We start from the raw sequence: 27,172 nt of genomic DNA, 5'->3' as shown, positions 1-27,172 counted from the left end.
CGATATGCGATACAATGTAATTAACAGAGATAATAAACTGACTACAGTAACCAGAATGCATTGGGATGATCAAAACACTACATAAAGTGAACAATGAGAATGGACTAACAGACCGTGTAGGCAGAAACTTGTTGGCAGTTTATGATGAAATAACAAGTGATTAATTCGCTTCTGGAGTGCTTCCTATTTTCAATTGTTTACGATATATTTAAAAAACATGTTTTGAAACAACTTGTACTACTAGAAATCTCAATGCTTAAAATACATCAATACATTCATGCATAATCCTTCAGACAATATTTGCTAAGGATGGACGGTTAGCTTATTTAATGGGTCTTGCCTCATGCAGAATGTACACCAAACCCATGTGCCACAGCAAAAGCCTGCTCCTGCATGAACCTGTCTGCCTTCTGCTCCTGCATGAGCCCCGCGGAACTCTCCTCTCCAATGTGGCACCGGGTATGCTCACACAACCCATGCATCATGGGCCAGGCTGCCACGTCTTTAAAGTGATGCTGGGAGACACACTCCTATTGTCCTTCCCAAGTGAATAAGCAGACTACCACCTACTCCCAGCTTTTCTGGTGGGTGGGCCTGATGCACATGGCTTCCATGGCCTCGCACCTTGTAGAAGCTGGAATGGCTGAAACAGCTAGAGTCTGTGGCATTTGCTCCTGCCCGCTGGTATCAGTCTCTGCAGCCTTAGGACATGCTGTGGGACCCCAAACTCTATTAACGCCTAGGTATGCTGTCCTACACCCAGCCTGAGAGCATCACACACAGCTTCTAGCCCAGGGCTCCCCAGGAGCCTAACTCACTTGCCATTAGCACCTATGGGCCTTGACTCGTTCTCCCAGCCCCAACTGCAGAGAGGCCAATATGCAGCACTGCTGACTGTCCTTGTAGTCAGAGCACGCTGGTCCCACAAGTTAATCCAAACCAGGCCATGCAGAACCCAACAGAAAGCCAGGAGGGCCTTTTGAGAGGGAACAAGGGAAGGAGGGAATGGATAGAGATGTGCTTATGAACCGATTGATGTAGGGACAGGAGGCACCAAGGAGCCTGTTTGTGCCTAGGGCCCATGCAGGGTCAAGCCAGTGAGCCCCATGTCTGCCACTGCTGGTCTTACACTTAGAAGTGGTAGGGGACACCCTCAAGTGTAAGGTGCCTCCAGTACAGGCCACACGGTAGGGCCAAAGTTCTATTTGACTCCTTGGTGAGGAGGAGCTCAGCAGCCAATCAGTGTATGTGTTCCTGGAAGAGCTACCTCAATGCTAAGGAAAACTTCAACCAGGAATGTGCCTCGTGTAGGTTACATTGTGTGGATGCCATCGTTGCGACAGTCCAGGCAGGACTTGGGAGGACACACAATATAGGATGAGAAATGTCTTCCCCCATCAGAGGGTGGCTGTCAGTCAACCTCTGGAAGGAAAGGGATACTAAGGACATTGTGCAGGGTCAGGACTTTCTGAGGGGACCCTTGCGAGAACAGGACCTCCTGCTTGGCTGCTGTTACTCAGTGTTTGGGTAATCTAAGCTTGCTGGCTGCTGTGCCACTCTAGAGAAAGAGGCCACTGACAAGTTTCCTCTCCATCTATTCAACCGGCATCCCCAGTGCCAGCTTAGCGTGATATCTAGTGGGCCTTGAGCTGCCCATTATACTACGACTATTATACTAAGACTTCCCATCCTTATCTCCTGAGTGGGATGTGAGGGCGAGGATTCTTGTGGAAAGACAACTGGCAATCCACCATGGGAAGGGGTTGAGGAGAACCCCAAAAGACTGTTTTACAGATGCTATGGGTGGACTTATACGTGATGAGGACTGGTGACCAGCATCTCATCTCAGGAAGATCTACATTTTTGACGAGTGTTATTTCTCTGGACACTGTAAAGTGCCAGGCCACTACAATGTTTACCATTCCTAGTGGCATGCGTTCAAGCTGTTGCAAGGCAGTGAGGCTGGTTCTGATCTTTGTCCTGCGTAGAGGAAAGAGTCGGTCGAACTGAAAGTAGCAGTGGAGGAAGTGCCAGAAGAGTCAGTGTCAAGTCAAGATGTAGTTTGATGCCTCATTACTGGGAGCAAGAGAAGGATCCAGGGATTGTGTAGAAGGGACTGCTTTTCAACGCTACCATGATGGAACAGGTTGTACTAAAGGAAGAGTGGCTGTCATCAACATGGGGACCTGGATCAGGTATGAGTCAAACAGTCATAAGATATTTACTTTTTTTTCTGTGGAGCACAACAGGGAGATCGCTCTTCCTGTTTTTTCATACAAAGTCTTTTCTTGCAAGACTTTGTTTTATTTTTTTTGTGTATTGATTTTAAATGCGTGCTAGGTGGTTTAGTTGGAACTTGATTTAGATCCAGGTGCGACCGAATTTAATTCTATTAAGCCATGACTTTCCTGGGTGCTTTTAGGAGAGGAGGTTACTCCCTGGTGCCCTTGAATCGGGTACTGTCCTGACTATTTGTACTGATTAAAGGATGTTTTTTTCTGGAAATCTGCTGGCACTGTGCAACTGAACAAATGTTTCCCTCTGAAACTGAATCTATAACTTTAACAAGTATAAATTAACTTTAAAATAAACTTTATAGGATAAGCAAAAGAATAGATTATTACAGATGCACAACCATCTTGGCAAAGCATCCGCTTTCAATGTGTTAGTTGTACCTCAGGTCTCATATTTGGTAACGTTTGAAAAGACAAGTCGGCGGTCGCATTTTTCAGGGTAGGTAACATTTTAAAAACCTAATTCCCAAATACTCTATAGATCATTGTGCTTTTTTCAAATCTGCAATCTATGCTATACTTTTCAAACCAACCCTGAAACACTGGTTAAGCATTTGATTTCGCCAAGTAGGTTTTGTAAGTATGTAGTGGGGAATTTTTCAATTAGCTGCAATATTCTGTAATATATAATGTGCGGCTTTCGTTACAAAAAGCAGAAACTCGGCAGCCCGAAGCAGACACTTGTAGCCCCCCTCCCTAGAAGTCTGCATTACTTTTCAATGGAACTGCAAAGGCCCCAGGGTAAGAGGACACACTTGATTGGTTGCATTGTGTGTGTTAAAAGGATGTTAGACCGGGTCTTTGCTGACAGCAGCTGCTCTGCGGTCTCAGAGATGTATCTTATTATTGCAAAATACTGAAGCAGAATTCACATTATTGAGAGCCCCATCCAGAAAGTTTCAATTTATGTCAAAGGCCTTCATTGCACCGGTGCTGGGATCCAAGTTCGTTTCTGTTGAGCAGAAAGATATTCTACATTCCACGAGCACTGCTAAACACATATCTCCTTTGTACACAGCTGGTCATTTCCAGTAATGCCTCAATTCTAAGCTATGGAGCGTGGGGACATTTAAAAACTTTTCATGAAAGCAACACTAAAGAACTTCAATTTCAGCAAACATAGGAAACTATTTGGAACAGTTCATGCCCTTTAAAAGGGTGAATCTCCTTACTGGCCTTGCAGTTGTAGTTTTACTGCTGGTTAAAACGTGTAAGTGTTAAAACATTTAAATGAACTCGATCCTATCCATGAAGACTCTACCCAAGTCATTTCCAAGGTCAAAACGTCAGCGATGTTCATTATGTGGACTGCCACTCTCTTCTGGGGTTTCACTGAGAATGCATACCTCCTGCTTGCTTTTCTGTAGCACTTTCTTTCGATATTACTCTTTGTAAAACAAAAATACAGATATTGCGATAAGCTTTCTATGGGGTTTTTCATACACTGGAATCATGTGTACTTATATACAAAAATTGCTTTACCTTGATTAGTTTAGTAACAATTCAATTGACCTTTAAAAACAAGAGGTAGGGACATACCCTGATGTGGGACACTCTTGCCCAGAAGTGAAAGGGCGCTGAAAAGCCTTAAACACCAAATGCAGAAGCCTGCTCAGGGATATGGGTCCTTGCTGGCAGCCTGGCTGCTGCAGGTAGGGTCCCAGGGAGCCACTTGATGCAATTAATCAACAAGTGGAACAACACAGAAGACATATCCCTCCAGGTGCTGACAACCTGGGGAAAAGGAGCAAGGGATGCTCAAAGCATCTTCAACTCCGGTGGTCTGGATCCCAGGGAGCCACATCTAAAGCACCCAAGCGACAAGGTGGGCCAGAAGAGTGGCTAGGCATTAGTGCTCCTTTGAGAGTCCTCAACGCCACTGGACATCATGACCTATAGCACTATCGGCGTCCAGGAGAGACAGCCTACAGTAGACGTGGTTATATCAGGACCACCATTCAACATGGTGAAGAGAGGAGATTTAAACCATGTTGTCGAGAAACAAATGGATAGAGACTCCAAGAGAAAGTCCAACACAGCCATATGGGAACTAGCAGGACTCCCAGACCAAAGCTAAGGTTACATCATCACTTCCTAATGGTGGCAAGCGTATAGGCGCTGAATAAAGGCCAGGAACGTGACCTTTGAATCAGACAATCACAGACATTGGGCAGTCAGGGGACCAGGACATCATTATAGGGGGCTACATCAATATTGTGATGGGTGATACCCTAGACAGATTGGCACAGTGATGGGGACATGTAGGAAGGGGAGTCCTCGCTAAAGAGGCTGGGCCTGAAGGTTATATGAAAGGAATTCCACCCCTATTCGATAGAATAAACTTTTTTCCTGGAAGCACCGCACACATTATTGATTATTTCTTAACAACAAAATCCACAAGGCGAGTCCTATATGCCACCAGCAGTAGACACACAGGGCCAGATGTAGCAAAGGTTTGTACCCATTCTGTGCCTATGGGAAAAAGTGTTCGTACATATGGCCCACAGTTCCCACAATGGTTACTCTCCACACACATCGCGCAAAACTGACATGGGAAACGTCTGGAGATGAAAGAGGGTCTTAAATCAGACAGGAAAGTCACAGAGAGGATGTAAACTACCACTAATCAGTACATGGCAGACAACGATAGAAAGACATCAATATGAACTCTCTCTGGGCTAAAGACGGTAGTGAATGGACATACAATAGTAGCAAGTGCTAGGCTAAATAAAAAACAAGGGAGAAGTTGAAGGAGCTAGAATCCACCTATAAAGTGACAACAAGATCTGGCACAAACCAGTAATGGTGATGGTGCATGTTCCACATCGAGAAGGATAAAAGAACACTACTATAGTGGTGGAAACAAAACAGGTGAGCTGCTGGTCTGTCAATTCTGGCCTAAAGAAGGAAAGAGTTGAAAAAAGAAAGAGTTACAGAAACCAGAGCGCCCTTAGGAGGCTTACCCAGTATCATCACACCATAAATGCTTTCAGGGAATTTTACAGGAAGATATACAGAGCTGGCAAGCCCTCGAATTCCTGAGCTGACAATTATCTGGAATCCACAGGGCTACTGCATCTCCCCCGGATCAGAATGAAAAGTAAGAGCTATCTATGAAATTAGAGAAGATGATCGCGGCTAACGCAAAGCTTAAGGGCCTGAAGGCCTCAGGACCAGATGGCTTCATGCCATCATTCTGCAAGGCATTCAGCCCTAGTTTAGCCCTAACACTTCAATGAGTTATTTCATAGATTCAGGTGCATTGACAGGAATGCTGCTAAAGCCATGATCAGTGGAATACCAAAACTAGGAAAAGACCAATCCCTCTGCATATCCTATGACCAATCTCATACTAAATGTAGACGTGAAAACTATTCACTGCGATATTAGCAGCTAAGGTGGACCTTAGTGACAGTACTAAAAGGCCGCGTTTCATCACTGATAATGGTAAGAGGACCCTCAAAAACGCGCTGCTGCTGTCGCTCGTCACAGAGTAGCTTTTGAATGCATGGACTGGCAGTGTCAGAGCAAAATGCTGGAGGCTTTCAGGTTCAGACTCAAATTCAAGAGATGGGTGCAATGCACATACAGCACACCTTCAGCAACACTGCAGATCAGTTGGGGAGAATCAGCAATGTTCTCAGTGTCAGCACCACTCAAAGCTGCTCACTCTCCCCCATTGCTGTTCTCTCTGACCAAGGAACCATCAGCCAACAGGATTCTAGCAAACAGGTTTTGTGGCAACTGAAAGATTGGGGCATAAAAGTAAGGGGCCACACACATGTCCTCATCAAATATGCAGACGCTTTCCTGGTCCTGATTTTGGATTCAAACAAATCCTTCCCCGCACTGACTGGTGAGCTAGAAAAATATGGTACAGCTTCTGGTTTGAAAAAGAATGTGTCAAAATCACATATTCTAATCATGTCAATCCCGACTTCACAAGAAGTTCAACTGAACATGATTTGCCTTTTATTGGTCCTGCCTATCACCTGCACAATGGGCCGGACATCCCAAATAAATTACGCACAAATGCTCCAACACATTAAAGAAGATCTATAATCTTGGTGTATGAGAGGCACTCCAGGCTAGGCAGGGTAGCAGCAGCTAACATGCCTGCCATGCCCAAGGTTCTTTACAGGTTTACAACCCTTCCTCTGCAGGCCTAAAAAGAAACAACAAAGAAATTACAGGAGATAATCAACAACTTTGCATGGGCTGGGAGAAGACCAAGGATATAGCTAGACAGATCCTACAATGGGCCTCACAGAAAGATGGGCTGGGGTGCCTGAATCTAATGAGATGCTAGCAGCTGTCTCAACTAAGATAGATGGTGAATTGACAGAGAAGCAAATTAAAGAAGAACTGGTGTTTTGCAGACCAGACAGTTGCTTGGGTAGACATTTTTAAGGTCCTTTGGTTAAAGAAGAATCAAAAAGCGTAGAAACCCTATTTTTCACCATTTACATGAGTGACCAAGCTGGTAACTCGTGCAGGTGTCTCCTTGTTACTGTCCCCACTCACCCCCATAATAAGGAATTCCAACTTCACCTGGACACAGAAAGGATGGAGTTCCAAGAGTTGATAGCAGAAGGTTGCCAGAATCAAGCCTTTTGACCTTATAAAATTAGAGTTTACCTTATACCATCGGAGAACAATATCCCAGTGGCGTAACACTACCATTACTGTCAGATCACACTTTGGGTACTCCTCAACTCTATTACATCCTTGGGGAACAGACCCTTACATATTTTGAGAAACAGCTAACAGTGAAGGAAGGAGACAAAGAATTAATGCCTGATTAAGAGTTTGGTTGACAGGGTACTCTGTTGCAAACACAATAGATTGCCCTATCCACCAAACCCTAGTCCACCAGACTCATTTAGAGATGGATGAAGTTAAGTTTTCTGTTGACAGAGCACCCCCACCCATGTTGACTCCGTCAATGAAAAACTTCCTCAGCCTGTCATAGCAAGGACATTAAACCACCTGCTATATTTAGGACGGATGGTGTTATGTCTTTTTTCCCCTGTCAGTCCCCACCAGTAAAAGCCTGATGGTGAGGGACAGAAAACAAAAATAATGACCCCTACACCCTGGGAAAAAACTCCCAGGGTGTGGGTTGATAATGTATTATTTTTCAGAAACCAACTCCTGCTTTGGGAGTCTGTTTCTAAAAAACAAAATCTTTGAAAAAGTTTGGTGAATGACCATCAAAACCGACAGCAGTTGTTCACCAATTTTTTGTGCCTTAAGAGTAACTGCTGTGAATCCTTTCAATGTACAGAGATGACCGCTGAGCCAGCGGTCATCTCTGAATTTGATGAATGTAGTCCAGCAGGATGGTGGTGGTAATGTCTTACTACACCATGATGCATGGAGTACCGTCAGACCATCAATCAGCCCCTAGTCATAGACTTGTAAAAACTTCTTTCACAGTTAGTAGAGACCCTGAAAATACCAGAAACAAAAAAGACGGGAGGGTGGACGGACCACATCCTCCTCTTTCGGCCGCCCAGGATGACACAGCATGATTTGCAGGCCGGATCCATCCCACAAGAGAAGATATGCCTGTGTCCAGGTCTTTACTCTCCCCTGGTGTATATGTGTGATGTGGTCCTGGCAGGAGTCTTCTGTGGACTGGGAAGAGAATAATGTACTAGGCTGCGGTAGCTCTAGACATTCATGCTACTTCTGTTGCATGGGCTCCATGTAGCTCTTGTCTGCACTTCAACTACTGTATTTGTGTTTATAGGGACCTATTTTTCATATACGAATGAAAATTAAAAATAAATTGATATTAAAAGAAGATGGGAGGCTGAGTGGCTGTGTAGGACTCTGATGGAGTAACAATGGGAAGGAATCTTCCATACAGCCAGCACCTCGGTAAGAAGCACCACGGGGGAATGCATAAGACTGATCCTTACTGGTACATAACTTGGCCAAAGCGCATAAATGGGATTCAGGAGTGTCTGACAATTGCTAGAAGGGATATGGATGGGGGGGTCCCTTGGGGCACTTGTTGTGGCACTGTCCAAAGCTCAGGAGGTTCTAGGAAGTTCTAGATAGCTCGGTCAAAATGTTCAACACGATCATCCTATCTTATGTCCTCCTGGGTCTACCAAACGCACATCCATAACCACCTTACTTACAAAGAGGAAACAAGATGACCCTGGCCCATTGTGCAGCCAAACAGAAAATTATGTCATTGTAGGGAAAAAAGGCAGCCAGTGCATAGAGAATAACTACACAGACTTTGGGAGCTGAGGGGAAGGAGACAGTCTCATACTCATTGGAACAGAGGCGGGGATACTTCAGAGACCCATGGACTCCATTCTTGGGTTGTCTGTACACAGAGTTCAGGGAACTCTCCTGTCCCAGATATCTGGGGGTCCTTAACAATGTGGACCATGGTCCACCCTGATCAGCATCTCAAAATCTGAAGTACTATTTGGCAGTCATTGTAACACTTTCCGATAACATCTGAAACCTACTTAATCATAGCTAAATAGAAACAGAAAAGGTTTAGTCCATAAAAACTTCAAGTATTTGTCTGAGTGACTTTGAAAGAGAACCACAGTTTTCAACGAGCAAACTACTAATTTTATTTATGTTTCATTTTTGTACCCTTTAGTTTAGATCACGGATGTGTTCCATCTTAAGTATTTCTGATTACCTCAGAACTTTGTAGGCCCTCAATCTGCTGTGAAATCCCCAGGTTTACACAATTTATCATCTATCTTATGTTTATGTTAAGGTAGGGTGTGGTAACCTGTGGAAGCTAGGAAAGAGGAGAAACAATGTAAAGCAGCCTCTTCTTAGCACCCTCAAGGAAGAAGTACAAGCTCTTTAATTTTTGCAAAAGGCCCCTCATTTGAGAAATTGTTGGAAAACCAAATTTTAGCCATGTCAAAACTTGAAACTGTGACAAAACTGTGGCCAGAGGAGATATTTGAGAGTCAGCATCTGTCGCCCTTCCCAATGCAGCTCCTCCTGCTGCTGCCTCTGCTGTGGACGGACTAAGAGCCTGCCTGACTCTCAGTACGAGGCCCACCTCCACCCGCTACCTGTGCCTCATCTCTGGTGGCCTAGTGGCCATCTGCAAGTAGGTATCTTCTGTCTCTCTTTACTCCTGCCTTTTATTTTTGCATTTACTTCTGTTTTTTTACTTCTGTTTCTTTTTCTGTTTCTTTTCTTTTTTTCCCTCTTGTCTCTTCTCCGTCCTGTGTTTTTTCCTGTGCTGCTGCTGCCCCTGCAGCCCCACCTCCCTTCCCCCGCGAAGCGCTTTTTCCGCCCTCCCACCTCTCAGCTGACCAGACCGCTGGCCTCCCTCCCCTTCTTAATGCTGGCTGCAGTGCTGTGCGAGGGCGACTCCTCTGCCCTCCTGGTCAGTGTCTGTTGCCCCTTCCAGTGCAGCTCCTCCTGCTGCTGCCTCTGCTTTGGACGAACTTAGAGCCTGCCTGACTCTCAGTTCAAGGTCCAACTCCACCCGCAGGCTCCTGCCTACGCCTCATCCATGGTGGCCTAGTGGCCATCTGCAAGTAAGCATCTTCTGTGTCTCTTTACTCCTGCCTCTTAGTTCTGCCTTTACTTATGTTTTTTACTTCTGTTTCTTTTGCTGTATCTTTTCTTTTTTCTCCCTCTTGTCTCTTCTCCCTCCTGTGTTTTCCCTGCGTCACTGCTGCCCCTGCAAATCCCCATCCCCCAGAAGTGCTATTACCAGCCCTCCCGCCTCCCAGCTGACTGGACCCCCACCTCCTTCCCTTTCTTAATGGCGGCTGCAGCGCGGCTGTGCCGCTGGGGCGCCAAGCCAAGCCTGCCTGCGCACGTCCACGCGTGGACCGTGCCCAGCATCACAGACCCTGTTTCTCGCCCCATCTGTCGGTTTGACGCCAGCACTCTACACGCCCTCAACCCAGGAAGATCATCAACTCAGCCTGCCACCAATCTGACCCCAGGAACACCCATGGACCTTTTACTTGCTGAGCCTGCTCCAGCACCCTCCAAGGACCACCCCATGATCCCGCACCAAGCATGGACAGCCACCTCAAGTGTATACTCCTCAACACACGCTCCCTCGTCAAGCATGCGGTGGAAGTCTGGTACCTCCTCAACTCAACAGCCCCGGACGTCGACGTCCTCACGGAGACTTGGATCACCCCCACCGCTGCCCCAGACATCACCACGGCCATCCCGGACAACTACAAAATAATCCACAAGGACAGAGCCAACCGGCCTGGAGGAGCCATTGCCATAATCTACAAGACCAGCCTCCGCCTGACTACCACCATCAAGCCGCAGTCTCAGTCAACTCATGAGCACCTACACTTCCAGATCCAGAACAACTTAAACACTTCCCTACGTGGCACCCTCATCTATAGGCCTCCTGGACCCTGATCCCCTTTCTGCAAAGACATCGCCGACGTTGTCGCCCCCCCAAGCGCTCAACTCCCCATACTACATCCTACTCGGCAACCTCAACTTCCACCTTGATAGCCACAATGACCCCATAATCCTAAACCTCCTGGACAACCTCACAACTCTCAGCATCAAACAACTCGTCAACGTCCGCACCCACAGAGCCGGACACATTCTCAACACCGTTTTCTACATCACCATCTTCCAAGCCTCCTAACACCACTGGACCGACCACAAGTGCATCCACCTTACCTACACAAAGAACACCGCACGCCACTACACCCCTCCCATCCCCCTGGCAGACGCTGGGGCAAAGTCACGGAAGCACAACTTACCAACGCTCTCAACCACTCCCTCTCACCGGACGCAGTGGATGCAAATGAAGCTGCAAGCTACCTACACCGCTGGCTCTCAAACTGCGCCGACAACGTAGCCCCCTAAGGGAAACAGCAGGGAACAGATAGAGCAAAACACCCAAGTGGTTTACGACAGACCTACAGGAATCCAAGCGCTCCTGCAGATGACTGGAACTTAAATGGAGGATCAGCAAATCAAAATAAGATCGCACAGCCTACACAAATGCAGTCACCACGCATCACCAGAACATCAGAGTCGCCAAAAAATCTGCCTTTCATGCATGCCTCCACACCAGCGCTCACAACAGCAAAGAGCTCTTTGCCATCGTTAAACTGTTCACGAACCCTGGGACAGACACCTCTTCCATCCCTCCCTCCCAAGACTTCTGCAACAACCTCACCACCTTCTTTCACTGTAAGATCCAGGACATCTACGAACGCTTCAGGCACCAAATCCCGCAAGCACTGCTCACCACCACAGACCTAGCAGCTCACCAGATACTGAACTCCTGGACCCCCATCACCATAGATGACACCCAAAGACTGATGAACTCCATCAATTAGGGAGCACCCTCGGATCATGCCCTCATCACATCTTCAACCTGGCCAGCGCCACAATAGCACTGGAGCTCTGCCAAACCATCAACCGATCCTTCAAGACTACCACATTCCCCTCATACTGGAAGAATGACAAAATCAGCCCCCTACTCAAGAAACCACTACCTACCCTAGGGAGCTGAAGAACTAGAGACCCATCTATCTGCTCCATTTCCCAGCCAAGGTAATGGAGAAAGCCGTCAACCAGCAACTCACTGAATTCCTCAGGACACACTGAATCCTAGACCTATTCCAATCCGGATTCAGAAGCAACCACAGCACTGAAACCGCACTCTAAGCAGCCACCGACAACATACGCATCATACTGGACCATGGAGGCATGGCCGCACTCATTCTCCTCGACCTCTCCGCCGCATTAGACACCGTCTCATACCCCACCCTCTGCGACAGACTTCACAACTCTTGCATCCAATACAAGTCATAGATTGGATCAGGTCCTTTCTCACCGGAAGAACACAGAGGGTCAGACTACCGTCGTTCACGTCAAAACCGAAAAACACTTGCTGCACAGTGTCCCAAGGATCTTCACTCAGCCCGACACTTTTAACATCTACATGGCCCCACTTGTCAAGATCACCAAACAACATGAGCTAAACATAATCTCCTACGCCGACGAAACCCAACTGATCCTCTTCCTGTCCGAGGACTCTGCTCAAGCCAAGATGAATTCCCACAACGGGATGAGAGCAGTTACCGTCTGGATAGAGGCCAACTGCCTCAAGGTCAACTCGGAAAAGACAAAAATCCTTGTGACTGGCTCCACCTCTTCTGCCTGGAATGCCTCCTGGTTGCCCACTGCTCTGGGTAACGCCACCCACTGACCATGCGTGCAACCTAGGCATCATCCTGGACTCCTCACTTTTGATGACCCGCCAAATCAATGCCGTCTCTGCGTCATGCTGCCACACCCTCCGACTCCTGCAGAAGATTTTCAAATAGATTCAATCTGACATGAGGAAGTCAGTCATCCATGCACTCATCACTTGCAAACTGGACTATGGCAACACACTCTATGCCGGCATCACCAAGAAACTTCAATCAAGACTACAGAGTCCAGAATGCAGCAGCCAGACTCATCCTGGACATCCCCCGACACAGCCGAATCTCCTCCCACCTCAGAGATCTACACTGGCTCCCAGTCAACAAGCACATCACATACAAACTCCTGATCTACACCCGCAAGGCACAGCACAACACAGGACCAGCATACCTCAACCACAGCATCACCTTCTACGTACCCAACAGACGTCTCCGTTCCTCCCAGCTCGCCCATGCAGCCGTCCCCAAGATCATGAAAAGTACAGCAGGAGGAAGATCCTTCTCCTACCTCGCAGTCCGGAATGGAACAAACTTCCCCTCAAGCTCAGGCAGAATGCATCAGTGAAGCAGTTCAGGAAGGACCTCAAGACTGTCTTTTCGACTGAGCAGCATGCATACTTTCAGCACCCTATGGGTGATTAGCCGAGCTGCACAAAATCCTTGATGGATTGATTGATTGTAATGATGTGCGGCAATTTGGTGAATCTTTTGTTATATCTGCCAGACTAAAGAGGGTGCGTGCGGCAGAATAGTTAGAATAGTAAGAGCAGAACTGAAGCCAAGAGCTTATGTTGGAGAGTGACAAGTGGAAGGACAAAAGGCTTGTAACAACCTGATAGGCACTAATATGGAGGCACACATTCCTAGGGAGTGTGACTTGGGCAAGGCACATTTGTAGTATGCTCTGTAATAGCTCTGAATGTTCACATTTCTCAAAAACAAAATATGGATCAAAAAACAAGGCGGTATTATCATCCACAGGGCATGTAAGGTGGCAAGGTAAAATAAAACGAGAGACCGAAACTAATAAAAAAAGTGAGACAAAAATCTCCACAAAAGCTTTCTGGAGAGATCATCTTACAATAAAATAATTGTTCAATAGAAAAGAAAATCATTTTCAAGAATGCTGGTACCATCGGGTAACTATTACAGCAGTTCTACCCTAGGTAGATTTTGCATCACTTTCCAGATTCAGATATCCCAGTATACTGCTTTGCTCTAAATTCATGCCTGATTCCCTGCATACAGGACCTAGGAAGTGGTTCTGAAAGTATTCTGTTAAAATATTTGCATGTAAAGATCAAACAACTTAATTCTACAATATGTGAAGTAAAATATTTGATTCTACAACATTTTCTATGACCATTCCAGGATCTCTCCATCACACAGCATGACTGACAAGTAAACAGTCCACCAACCTGAGGTAGAACTTCAAAGCACTTGTGATCGTCTTCATGTCCCAGTCGTCGTCTTGTAAATCAACATCACCCGGGCATTTGGAATCTATCAACAAAAGCAAATGACCACAGTTAGAGGACAGGAAGGTGATGTAACCATATGAGGGGAATATTAAAATTTGATGACTATGTTTTTGAGGGTGCAAGACTAATATGGATAACTCTCTGAATGCATGTCTAATCACAGTCAATAGCTTTGAAACTGATCCTGTGTTGGTCCTAACAATCTTTGGCCGTGGGTTTTCGTTTTGTAACTTCCTCTGGTAACACTCTGAAAGGTCAGTAACATGCCAGCTGGGAGGCCACCTTAATTTGCCAAGCAAACCCCAACAATATGCCACATTTGGTTTTTTTGCGTTGCCTATAGCCAATATAATTTGGGAATTAGGACACTACGGTCCTTTAAAAAGCACTTGGTCATATTTTGTTGAGTTTTGGTCTTTTGGGCCTGGTCAGGGACGCGTAGTTGCTTCCCATGTCGTGAATACCTCTGGCTAGATCTCGATAAATAATTGTGTAGGAAAAGTTTACAGATAAACGGAACAAAGCCCGTGCTACTGCAGAACCCTGCTAGGGGACACTTTCCTGTCCAAAAAGACACTACAATGTAGCTGCCAAAGCTAATAGGACTAACCTCCTATAAAATCTCTAGCCCCTTATGACACACAGACCCTATATAAAAGGTTTCTAACACAACTCCACGATGTCCTGATCCTTGACAGATATCTATCCTATCCACTGAACATACATTTATATAGTTTAAATATAAACACAACTATTTTCCAAAAATAAGCAGTTATCCTGAAGAGCTAGCCTCAATTCAGCCCTCCTGAACCTGAAGGTCTCTAAGTTTACACTTTCTTACTCACTACTGTTGCTTATTAGTACATTTCACATCTGGGTTGGCTCTGCAGCTGTCTGCAAGACCTACTGTGCTAACTCCTCAACATATTGAGATTGGCTTCACCAAGAGTATGTCTCTCTCACCGCATACCATTAGCTGTTTGGTGCATCATTCCGCCTATGAAGTGCTTGCATTGCAATGCATAAGGGACACAAGACTATTTTGCAACTCAAAGGAACACCAAAGTATTAAGTATTTATCTCATAGATGCACTTTTTACAGAGGCAGTTGTTGTGTTGTCTTTTCACTGCAGCAGGCTTTTCATGTGTAGTAGACGGGATTCAGAATGTAACACATACTGGATGCATTTAACAATGCTTGTTCCAATTTCTCCTTAGTCAACTTTCATCTAATTTCATGTGGCTGCAACAGTAGTTTAACAGTGAGTATCACTTACCTCCTGTCTTTAACAAAACAAAAAAAAACTGTTCCAAAATATAAAGTGGCGTTGTGAGTTTAACTGAAAATTACATCTTGATAGTTAGCAAAAATGTTTTTCCTCTAAAAACCACACTGTTAGTCTTTGGCATTCTCGCACAAAAGCACTGCCATGCCGAAATCACCCGAAAAATGAATTAGTTCACGGAGGTCAATGAAATGCAATAAAACAACAAAGGTCCCCGACAGCAGAACACAAAAACATTCCTCATGCTCGGATATTTAGCTTCTGCAAACACATTCAAGTAGACAAGCATGCAGGGAGTGTGTCTGACCAATCCTAGCTTTGTGCAAGCATCTATCAGCACACAAACACTTAACTCCAGCCACCTACGATTCCAAACTACAATATTATTCCACCATGTGTACCTCTGTCTGTATTTCCATCAAGCGAATAGAACACAGCAGAGAACAGTGAAAATGAACTAATCTATGTGAACACATAATTTGCTGCACTCCTCAAATGTTATGTTATGTAATGTTATAACGATTTGTATAGCGCACTAATCACCGAGAGGGTATCAAGGTGCTTGGAAAGATGTGTAGGTGTGTAAAACAGTGCCGAACTGAGGCTCGGCAGTTGCCTGTGGGCCAGGAGTGTGAAATGTGTTTCTTGTACCAGTCACATAAGTCACTTACTTGATGAATGAGAAAAAAGATGGGATTTTTTTTTTATATTCAAATTAAGATTATTAGAAAAAGTGCTGACTTTTCATGCGTTTGAGAGCTCGCAGACCACAGGCGTGCGTTATTCTTGGTACATCAATTACCGACATTTGTTGCTATTGATGGACCACAGCTCGTACCTCCAGAATTTCAGTTCCTGCAACCTTGACTTGCCAGAACTTTGACTGCATGAATTTAACTCACCACAACTTCGACCGACAAAGCTACAACTATTAGCTTCTCATCATGGCTAGGGGTGGGCGTAACCTGCGTAATGCCAGGTGGCGTAATCAAGCGGAATAACCCACAGATTCTGCAAGATTATGCAGAATTACGCATGAAGAGTAATTCTGCATTCAGCTCTATTTTCTAAGTGCCAAAATGGCCTCTAGCGCCTAGAATGGATGTGAGGATGCATTTTGCACTAAGAAATAGAGCTAAATGCAACAGAATATGAACAGCAGGCCGCGCTTGCTATATGTGCACTTGGGGTAGGATTTTCCCCCAGTTTACTTCCATTATTTAGTGCTAGTTTCTAAGCGCAAAATGCACCCTGATGTCCAAAATGGACAGCACACAGCAGTGCAAGCAGCTACTCGCTAAATGTGCTCTTGTGGTAGGATTTTCCCCCCTAGATTACTCAAACAGGCCTAATTGTTTTGTTATCTGTAATTCTGTATTAAAGAGTAACGCGGAATAACCAAAATGACTCTGATTACTTCGGCATAATTGAGATTTCGCCCAGGCCTAATCACAGTGGAAATGAATCTGACTTTAAAATATGAAATAAATGTGAAATTATATTTTTACCTTTCTGGTTTTTAATTGGTGGTCTTTACCTTTCTGTTTTTAATTGGTGGAATTAGCACAACAGTATTAATACATTTTATTCATTACAATTTTCCTACCTTTAAAATGGAAGGAGTGTTTCTTGTTTACATACATCCTTTTTTGGCAAAGGTGTTGCTGTTTTTTAAAGAACCACTTTCTTAGAGATTTTAACTAGTCATTATGAGTCTTTTGGTTCCTGTTTTTGGCTCAAAAAAGATTAAAAACAAGTTTTCAATATAAAGTAATGACAAAGGATGTGTAATGTTAGGTTTCAAGTAGTAATCTGTTTTTCAATGATGAAAAACAAAAAGCTGGCTGTGAAAGTTTTCATTAATTTTATATATTACAGGATTTGGAGGATTTTTTTTTGATCTAGATGTGTTTTGACATGAAAGCGAGATGATTTTCACAGCCTTCTCTTTGACACCAAGCCGAGGTTGGATACAGTGAAAGTCGTGTAGTGAGTGGTTTAAAGGCTTATTTAGGGTTTGGTGGAGGAACGTCACAAAGCGGTGATCCCTCAATCCGCGAAACCTTCAGTACCCCGCCCAATTCAAGGTGGTAGAAGCACTGGGATAGTGTCAATGGCAACTCAACTAGTTTTGCCCAGAGTAACCCCTGATCTGACAGTACATGGGCCACAGGATTGCAGTGTGATAGTGGTGGTGGCTGCCACGCCTTATTGAGGGTAGGGTGACAGTCACTCGATTTCCCATACAGTCGAGAACATTTTAAAGTGGCCTACACACAGGGGATAAACTCTCTGTCCATCCGGGCTATTTTATTTTTGTTTAGAGAAAACAAACACCCGCTTTCGGGTGAATGCTTTGAACATGATGCCCAGTTGGCACGCATGCAGTTCTGTAAGGGAAGCCACCACAGCACTGGCCCCCATCACAGCACAGTGAACCCTGCCAGATAGTCAGGAATGCCTAAAGAGTCCACAGCAAGGGTGGCAGAAGTCCTGGTGATCCAGCAGAGCATTTGCCAGGGTCTAAGTAACCTACTTAGTCATATTTAAAAGGAGTGAAGGTTTTCGTAACTCAAAATTTATATGCCAAAGCTGAAGTAAGTCCTTTATAAAGTAGTCTAAGGTCTGACAAATATGTACATCTCAGAAGTCTGAATGCAACTGTCAGGAAGGTGAACATAGCTGGAGGACATGTTGTTATAGTTATGCTCTGGGACATTCAGTGGGTTTCAACATGATGTCTCCAAAATTCAGAGATAAGTTTCAAAGGTTGAGGCTTAAGGTGACCTCATGGCATGCCAGAAGAGAATGCCAATGAGAGGCTGTTTAAAATGGCAAACTGAAGGAAATGTGGGAAGGTGCTGAATCACATGCCTTAGATTTTAGGAAGAACAATGTGTTCCACGAAAAACACAGACTCAAATATACAGACTGCCAAAATATAAATACTGACAATACATAAACATCTTCCGACAAATTACTTCACACGTGCCTAAATCCAGCGAATGTCAGTTCTCAACTATTATAGACCTCAATAAACTCAATACTCTAACTCTGGTTCCAGTCCACGAACTTTACATTGACCCCTCCCCGTCCTTTAAGGATTTCTTAAAACCTCATCCAGAGCCTTAAGAATTACGAGCACATCAGTCCCAGCATGATGGAACTCTACTGACTCCCCGTGGTGGCCAGTGCCATCTTCAGCTGCATCCTCCACAAGGCCATCACCATGTCCACCTGGCAGACAAGCTCATAATCTACGGTGGCTTTGGGAGACGGTCTGGCAGGACACCATCAGAGTGGGGGCAATGAAGATCAAAAAAGAAAAACTAGGTAAGAGGGCTTCTCCATCTATGCAGCCAAGATCAGGAGCGAAATCCCAGTGTCCATCAGGGCTAACCCAACTCCACTCCAATTTAGGAAAAAGCTGAAGACACAACACTTTAAGGAACGCTACATCACGATCAAGTCACAATCCACTCCCGCCCACAGAAACCAGCTATCGCTCCAATCACACAATGACTGTATCTTTGTCGCTGGCCCTGTACGGTTCCCACTATACAAGCACTCCATAAGTATGCACACATGCAAACGACATGTAGGTGCTTACATTGTTTTTGTAGCTACAGAGTTACAACACATACAGTAGATAATTCGACACTTGGTTACTGTGAGTCTGTGTTCTGCAGTCTGTGTTGTTTTCAGTCTATGTTCAATATTAGGGTCCTTTTCTGGTTAATGAGATAATGGGGGCAGTGGGGTTGTGTGCCATCGGTGGAGGACTGCTGTTGATGAAGAAGGGAATTCTTGTCTCCTACAGGAAAGGGAATTGGCTATTTCCTCAGGGAAGATGCCTCCACACTTCAGAGGGGTGGGCTGGAAGAGACAGGTTAGGAGGCACGCCTGCAGTTTCAATGCTCCCTCTGGCACTTAGGAATCACCTGGAAGCTGGGACATCCTGTGCACATCTCTAACTCAGGCTAGGAACAGATACTTTAGTACTGTACTCTGTGCAATGATGAGGTAAGAGGTTAGAATAGCCCTTCTAAGCTGCTCTCTAGTGGCAGCAACTTTAAAACACCTTGAAGTAAACTAGCCAGCAACAGGATTATATCTGAACTTCCATTCTAAAGTAAACCAATGCATTTTACTGAAAATGAAGAGTAGTTGGAGCCCACATTAACTGGATGACATGGCCACACACACACATTACGCGAGCAGGATAGAAAGCAGCTTACCAAAAACCCTTGGGTCAAAGCACGAAGTTGTTTTTGTGTTATCAGCTCCTAAACAAAGCTTTCCATTATTATTTTTGAAAATCCAGTTTCATTATCGAAGCACATTCAGCATGAAACCAATGTGTAAAATGTTCATATAAGTTGCAAAAACTGGAATTTAAGGAATTAATACAGAAACTGCATCACAGCATTCCTCCGTCACTTACAGACACTGGAGAAAGAGTGGTGAGAGAAGGAAATAGAGAAGCATGATAACAACAAACAGTGATGCAAAATACAGTGCTACGTACAGGCCCAGCTAATCACTACCTCGATTCATTTGTTTTACATTCATGGACCCCCTGACTTATGAGAGAAGAATGCTCCAGGCAGCCTGCATGTTTGTCTTGTCACACAGTGGAGTGGGTTAAAGTTGCCGCCAGTCACTCGTACGGTGTTCCAGTTCTCACTAGGGGATATTATTTTATGGATGGAAAAGTCTTACCCACAAAATAGTGGCATGCTTCATCATAGACCAGTCCCACCCACCAAGCCAAGATGACACTGGCTTGGAGGTCTCAACCGTAGCCCCACAGGAGAACCAGCTCCTATTGGGGCAGGGAGGTCAGAATAAGTCTTATTCTGGTTAATTAGAACCAGGGTTCCAGAAAATTAAAAATTACCTTTGTGTCTGTCTAAAGATGCTACTTTATTGAGGATGGCCAGAGGTAAAGTTAGAAACAGACTCAATGGTGTAATAATGAACGCAAAGAATCAGTACACCCTAAACACTTATCATATGTGTGATACGTTTAATATAGGTTGGGAGGTATGTTTGAGCCTGGCTCCTTCCAAACACATACGTTAGGAAAAATGAACTCCTGAACCCTGCACTATGGTGCGACTCCGAAGGTGGAGGATGCCTTGCAGTTCACAAATGTAAACTACAGAGCATTCCCTGTTGACTTCCAACCTGACTTCGAACAATAATCTGTCTTCTCACCCTCAAGTCAATGCGTTCCCAGCCAAAGAACAAGCACAAAAATTTACTTTGCCGAGATGAGCTACAAAAGCCTCCTCATTTGACATCCCATTCCTCTATTCCGTGAAGATGCTTCCCTGGAAAGCTAGACTGGAACACAACATCAAGCTACCTTAGTGAAGGTCACACATTGGTTATTACAGAAATCCTCTATTAGAACTAATCCAGAATTTGTAACTTCTTTCAGCTATCTAAAGTGGGATTTAGGGCCTGATTTAGAGTTTGGGGGATGCCACGTCATATCACGTCTGCCGAAATATAAATCCCATAGGATATAATGTAATTTATATTTCGGCAGACGGGCTATCCATCGCGGTTGTGACAGAGTAACCCCTCCCCCAAACTCTAAATCATACCCTTAGGCTAAGGCCTGGGTTGAAAAAGCACCAGTGCTGGCATAGCAGACACTCCTGGCACAGAAGAAGAGCACCATGGCAAGAAACAGACCACTGTGATGTGCATAGGACTCAAGCCTTCAGGCAGGCCACTGCTACACCTGAGCAGCATCCTAGCACTCAGGGAACCTGCCTCCTATCAATGTATATCAGGGACACCCAGCCATACATATGCTGTGACACTGGCATATCTGAGAAACATCACTCACATACTTGAGAAGCACCACTGGCTGAACCAAGCAGTCCCCAGCGTATCCGAGCAGCCGCCCGGCATACATTTTACCAAACAGAAGCATGCAGTCAGCATCACAAATGTGTTGGCCGTCTAGCAGATGAAGCAGGAATATTTTCAGGGGAGGCCTTCAACGCCAGCGCGCCTCCTTCGTTCTTCAAGAAGTCCCAAAACAAGTGATGCAGAGCTGTTTGCCTCCACTTTTGAATCCTAGCATTAAAAACACATTTCCATTCCCCTGTTGATTCTTCTCGGTCATTCCCTCCTTTTCTCTTTTTCACAGTCAGTGGCAACCTGGCAGCGCAACCATCATAGAAAAGAAAACAAAATGCATAACTGAGCAGCCCTGGCAAATGTAAGCAATCCATGTGCATAGTTTACTAGCACATCTGGCAAAAATGAGCAGATCTTGTGTCCTGAATGGCAGGCTGCTGGTTAAATGGAGCAGCCATTCTGCAGCACAGAGGTGCGCTGCTGCCTCTACTTGGCAGCCTCTGGCAAAAATGAGCCATTTCGAACTTAAATCTCTTAGGGCCATATGTACGAACACATTTTCCCATTGACACAGAATGGGAAAACCCTTTGCTACATCTGGCCCTACACTCATGCCATGAGGTCACTGGTGTTGTCGCCTTTGCTTAATCTCTGTGTAGAGGAGTTTCTGTCTCAACTGAAGATGTACTTTCTGTCTGTGTCAATAGGAATTTTGTTTGTATTGCTCCCATTTTCTACTTTATTTAAATGTGTATTACCTACTGATCTATGCTGTGTACTCCAATGCGCTCTGACTCCCTCCCACACTAAAAAGATCTATAAATAAATAAGTACAAAAATAAGTATAACTGAGCATCCCCTCCATTTCTGATCATCATTTCTGGTAACCTGTACCGTTTCAACACCGCCAATATCAAATTGCAGTCATACTGTAGCAAAACAATCACATGTTGATGTGCACCATTCTGAGGCATTCTTTTTAAATTTTCATTGGCAAAGAATCACGGCTGACCATTATATATTCTAGCAAACAATTGTAAACTGGTATTGTCTCTCCTGCCACAAGTTTAATGAGATCACTTTTTTTTTCTTATTTTTTTACAATGGGTCACACTACCAGATATGCATTTTCTCCTATTTTACAAACATTTTACTGCTGTTCACCCAATATTTTTACCATAGATTTCATTTTCTGATCGATACATAAAAGTGTTTTGAACTGTTGAGAAACTCTACTTATGGGACCTGTGGCAGACACACAGTACTGGATTCCTCTTTGTATTTCTTCCAGGTTCAGCCTTTCCCACTCTTAGCACCACAGCTGGTGAATGTTCTTCCAGATGAAATCTGACTCTCACATATATTAACTCACTTTAAACTTTGACTCAAGCGGAAACTCTTAAAGTATTTATTCCTGCTTGATTTACCCCCTCCTTAATCACTATTATGTACTATTAATAATACAACAAACAGTTTTGTGTAAAAAGCTCCCATTCATAACGGAATCTAAAACCCAAAGTTTGTATCCACCATACAGGAGCATATATGCTGTCGAGGACACAGTTTTCCCTTAAATTTCTACTAACATTTTTTGGTGACGATCCCTTAGGCTGGTTATACTGCTCCAACACTGGGCAAGACCACCTGCTGCAGAATAGGGTTGAATATTAGTGGAGCTTTGAGAAGTCGATGAAAGAAATAGTTTTTAGGTGGGAAATAAATAACATATCATCTAAAAAGAGTCAGGAAACATTTCTATATGTAACAAATATAATCCAATGTAACTTCTATGATAAGTCATGTGAGGTTTTTAGCTTCAAATGCAGGTAAATCATTCCATGGTAAATTGCAGCAATAAATCCAGTTAATCAGCAGTCGCAGCGCTGGGGCTGTAACACACACTTGTAACTTGAAATGAGTTTCAAATTTCTGATTATGTAAGCTCCTTCTGATTCACTACCGTGGAACCTACTACAACTATCATCAATTTCGGGCCAACCATATTCTAATTTACTATTGTGATCTTTGAGATTCATATTAGAAAATGTTTTCAGATGCTTGTTACATCAAAATCATATAGTCCTGCAAAAACGTTATAGTCAGGCAGTGTTTGTTTCCACTTCCACCACAACAATACATGTGAAATCACAAAACCTATTATCTATTTGATTGTACCAAACTTCAATATAGATGCAGTCTGGCAAGCGACCTCAAGGTGGCAGCATCCGTTTACTAATGATGAACTACATAACAATATCCACTGCATATATCTATATATCAGTACACTTTGGGCCAGGTGTAAGACGCATTTTACCAGTCGCAAACGGCCCATCCGCATCTGGTAAATTGTGTTTTGGCTTGTACCAAAGGCAAACATTAGAATCAGTAACTTCTTACCGACTCACATTTTGCTTTTGTGATTCTGTATTAGGAAGGGGTGTGTAAATGACATCCCTTCCAAATAACGAGATGCACCAGGAATGCGGTCACAAAACATTCATACTTTACTAACTCCTTGAAGGAGGGAGTAACCCATTTTCAAACGGGAGGGGTCCCCAAAGGACCCCATCCTCTTTGTGAATGGGGGCACCAACATTTTTTCAGAGCATGCCCACTCAAAAAAATAAAAAATAAATGAAAAGAATACTTATCATTTTTATTTTGGAAATGCATCCCGTTTTCCTTTAATGAAAATGAGTTGCATTTAAAAAAAAAAAATTACCATCCATGTGAGTGCCGGCCATTCCCAATGGGTCATAAATTGCGTCCTGCCTCATGAATATTAATGAGGAGGGTCCCATGTGACCCATTTGGGAATCGTAAACAGTGTCTTAGACACTGCTGTACCTAAGTGTTTGCGATTCACAATTTGCGATTCAAGTCAAAAGAAGAAACATTATTCCAGTTCCAATGGCGCTCCCTTGGTCACTGCCTCGCAACCATGCTCCACCCCATACCTCCCCACCCCCCATCAACTCTGGCTCTTACCGAAGAAGGCATTGAGGAGCTTCTGCACTTGGATGTTGCTGCCCACGGTCCTGTAGACACCTTCTGAAGTAATACCTGTGTAAACACAGAAAGCCAATTGTGAGTGTGGGAGGCATTCGAAATGGGGCACATAAAAGAAACAAGGGAGGCTCTAAAGTATTAAGGACAGATACGTCTCAAAATGCATGGTGGATCCTCCCCCTGGGGAAGTGAGTCCATGACACAGAAGGGAGTGTCAGAAGGAAGAAGCTTGGCACATTCAGAGCAGAATGTCAGATTAAGGAATTTCCAATGCAGGGGAAAGTTCACAAACACTTACGCTCTGATTATTAAAATACCCTCTCCATTAATTGGTACTTCTGGTTGAAGTTTTTGTTTCCAAACTTTTAATTCAGAATGCAGCTCAGGTCTCACCAACAGCATTCTGAGACCAGACAAATAACTGTTCCAATCATAAATGCCCTCTGAATCTCTTTTTTCTGAGTTCACACCCCATTCATTCATTGTAGGATAACTCCGTAAGGACGTAGTGCAACTCAAAACTCAGCCATCATCCTTTGAATTATCACCAGATAACTCATCACTTTCAGTAATGCTCCTTTTCTTCCTCCATCCTTACCACATACTAGCAACAACTCTGTTAAGTACCTACTGCTTGAAACAGCTGTCCCCCAACAAAGCAAAGACTTCAAGATTTGACATTTACACATTTTGAAAGCAGGTAAAGACCACTGCCCTCCACAGACCTCTCTGCCTCAGGCTATACTATGTGTACCCACTGCTCAGGATTCACCGCAAAAACTGAAATTGAAGATTAGACAATTGGACCTTTACATAATTTATAGAAAAGAAGAACAATGCAACAGATTGCTTTTAACACTTCAATAACTATAAGCACAGTGGTAGCACTTACGTTTGTTTAAAGTGTGCCACAGCCCCCCGCCCCCCACACACACACATATTTCACATATGCCCTTGTGAACGGGAGCTAATTGGTGAGGCTCCGTTACAGGAATGTCAGGATAAGCCAGTGACAATCTGTAACCCAGCCTGACTTGAGTAGCCCAATAGTATGACACTGTGCACACAAATGATACCTCACACCTCATCTCTTTCCTCTTCAGCACCCTCTTTTCACTTGCTGCTGCACGTGCTTCTTTGCATCTCTTTCTCGTCACCTTCTCATACACAATGCACCCTCTCACCTGTATTCACTACCTTTTCTTTAACAGCTGTGTACATCCTTCACATACAATCACATTTACAACTGGCACACCTGACCATTGCATATAGGCCAAGGACTGGATGAGCATTTATTCATAATCTTTTTATGACCTACTGATGGGCACTGTGAGAAACTCACGCTGCCTATGGCTTGAACTCCACAGCTCTCTATCATCTGTTAGAAAAACCCACTCACAAGAACATACCGAGGTGACACTTTTCACAGTACGCACTATACATGCATAGTAATATGCTGCATTAAAAAAGTACACAAACACATCATGGAAAAAATGTAATACTATTAGAGAATTCAATAGCAAGTAGTAACGCATTAAATGTAAACAGGAACATCACTGTTCCCAGGTTTAGAGGCTAGGGTCTGTTTTTGCTGGCTGCAGCTGTTGCCCGGTGGTGGGGCACAAGGGGCCAGGACATCTGCAGAGGGGTGCACTGGATGACCAAACAGAAACCCCACCCATTCACCAGCGAGACGACACTAGAACTACCATTTTTAGGTCGAGCATGCAAGCGCTTTGACCTGTTGTAAGTATTGTGGGCTTTTAACTACGGCCATCACTTTCATTCGTTCGTGGGCTTGCCTTTCAAAAATCACTTGATGTCATTGGTGAATTGTTTACGTTTGTCCCGCCTTGGGGTGGTTTGGTTACCGCCTTGGACACCAACCCTGTTACACGGATAATTGCACAATTGCTGATATACTTCAGCATGGGAGAACTACTTTTTTCTTTTATCTGCGCTTCGTGTCTGCCATGGCGCTCACGCACAAACTCAATCGATGGTATTGATTTGACATTATATGCATTCTGATCTGCTTCGTACACGTTCTTTGCAGCAGGCATATTAACCCCGTGCGATACCTTATGATGGCTCCAAGCTTCCACAAGACAAAAGTACATTCTCCCTCCAGAAAGAACATTAATCTCCAGAGTAATTTTGACATTTTTACATTATATGCACTCTGATCTGCTTAGTACATGTTCTTTACAGCACACATTCATTCTCGGACTTGTAGTTTTATTTTTTTAACGTGATACAAGCTGGAACCCCAGCCCTTGGAGTAGTATTCGTAGAGTTGTCCAGTTCCCTAGTTTGATGTGTGATTCACTTATTTCGTTTATGTTTCTGCTTTGCATTCTGGGACTTGTAGTTTTATTTTTATAACATGATACAAGCTGCAAATACAGAGCAGGAATCTATCTAGATGAACTACGCACTTTTGAGTCTGTGAAACTTGTGTTGTGTGTGCGCGTTATAAAACTAACCTCAAGGAGAGCTTACAGTTGATTATGCTGTACAATGGTCAATATTTTATAACTATTTCAGTTCCAGACTGACTGGGGATCATTAATATCATGTGAGGTTGGCTCTCCTCAAGCATGTGAAAAATCATGGGTGTTTTGTTCGACTCCCCAGACTGCAGTAAAGAGACAGTGATCCAGTAAACACGCATTCTTGGAGTACAATTATTTATTCATTGCCCCGTAGGCCAACTGCCAAGTAAATATGTTTTGAACCTGGGAGTAATTTGTGTTTTAAGGGCCTAGTTTAAAAAAATATTCCAGTAGGCCTACTTGCCCTTTAATTATATGCAGGGCCACTGGCATTATGTGGCAGAAAGGACCAAAATATGCAGCAGGGTTCACCAACTGATGTGGCAAAAAATCCAGTTATGCATTTACAATGCCAATAGCTCCAACTCAAGTAAATGATAGACCTATTGCATTGCAATAGTGCATACTCAAGACAGGACTGTCTTGAAATTCCTTGCACAACCACATGGTGGCACT

At 44.2% G+C, this 27,172-nt stretch overlaps 1 protein-coding gene across 2 annotated transcripts in view; it reads right to left on the bottom strand.

Annotated features, from left to right (window-relative positions):
* OPHN1 (oligophrenin 1) overlaps positions 1-27,172 on the bottom strand; it is a 449,584-nt gene that overhangs the window by 116,728 nt on the left and 305,684 nt on the right. For both annotated transcript variants that reach the window (XR_011199075.1, XM_069210164.1), the window contains exons 14-15: positions 24,141-24,215; positions 13,924-14,008 (exon numbers count right to left, since the gene is read on the bottom strand). Coding sequence is in view for 1 of the 2 variants with exons in the window: in XM_069210164.1 (XP_069066265.1) it covers positions 13,924-14,008; positions 24,141-24,215 (160 nt within the window). In the remaining variant the exon portion in view is untranslated. The remainder of the gene's footprint in view (positions 1-13,923; positions 14,009-24,140; positions 24,216-27,172) is intronic.

This window comes from Pleurodeles waltl, chromosome 2_1 (genome assembly GCF_031143425.1).
Source record: "Pleurodeles waltl isolate 20211129_DDA chromosome 2_1, aPleWal1.hap1.20221129, whole genome shotgun sequence".
Lineage (NCBI taxonomy): Eukaryota > Metazoa > Chordata > Amphibia > Caudata > Salamandridae > Pleurodeles > Pleurodeles waltl.
This window is presented reverse-complemented; position numbering and strand designations above follow the sequence as displayed.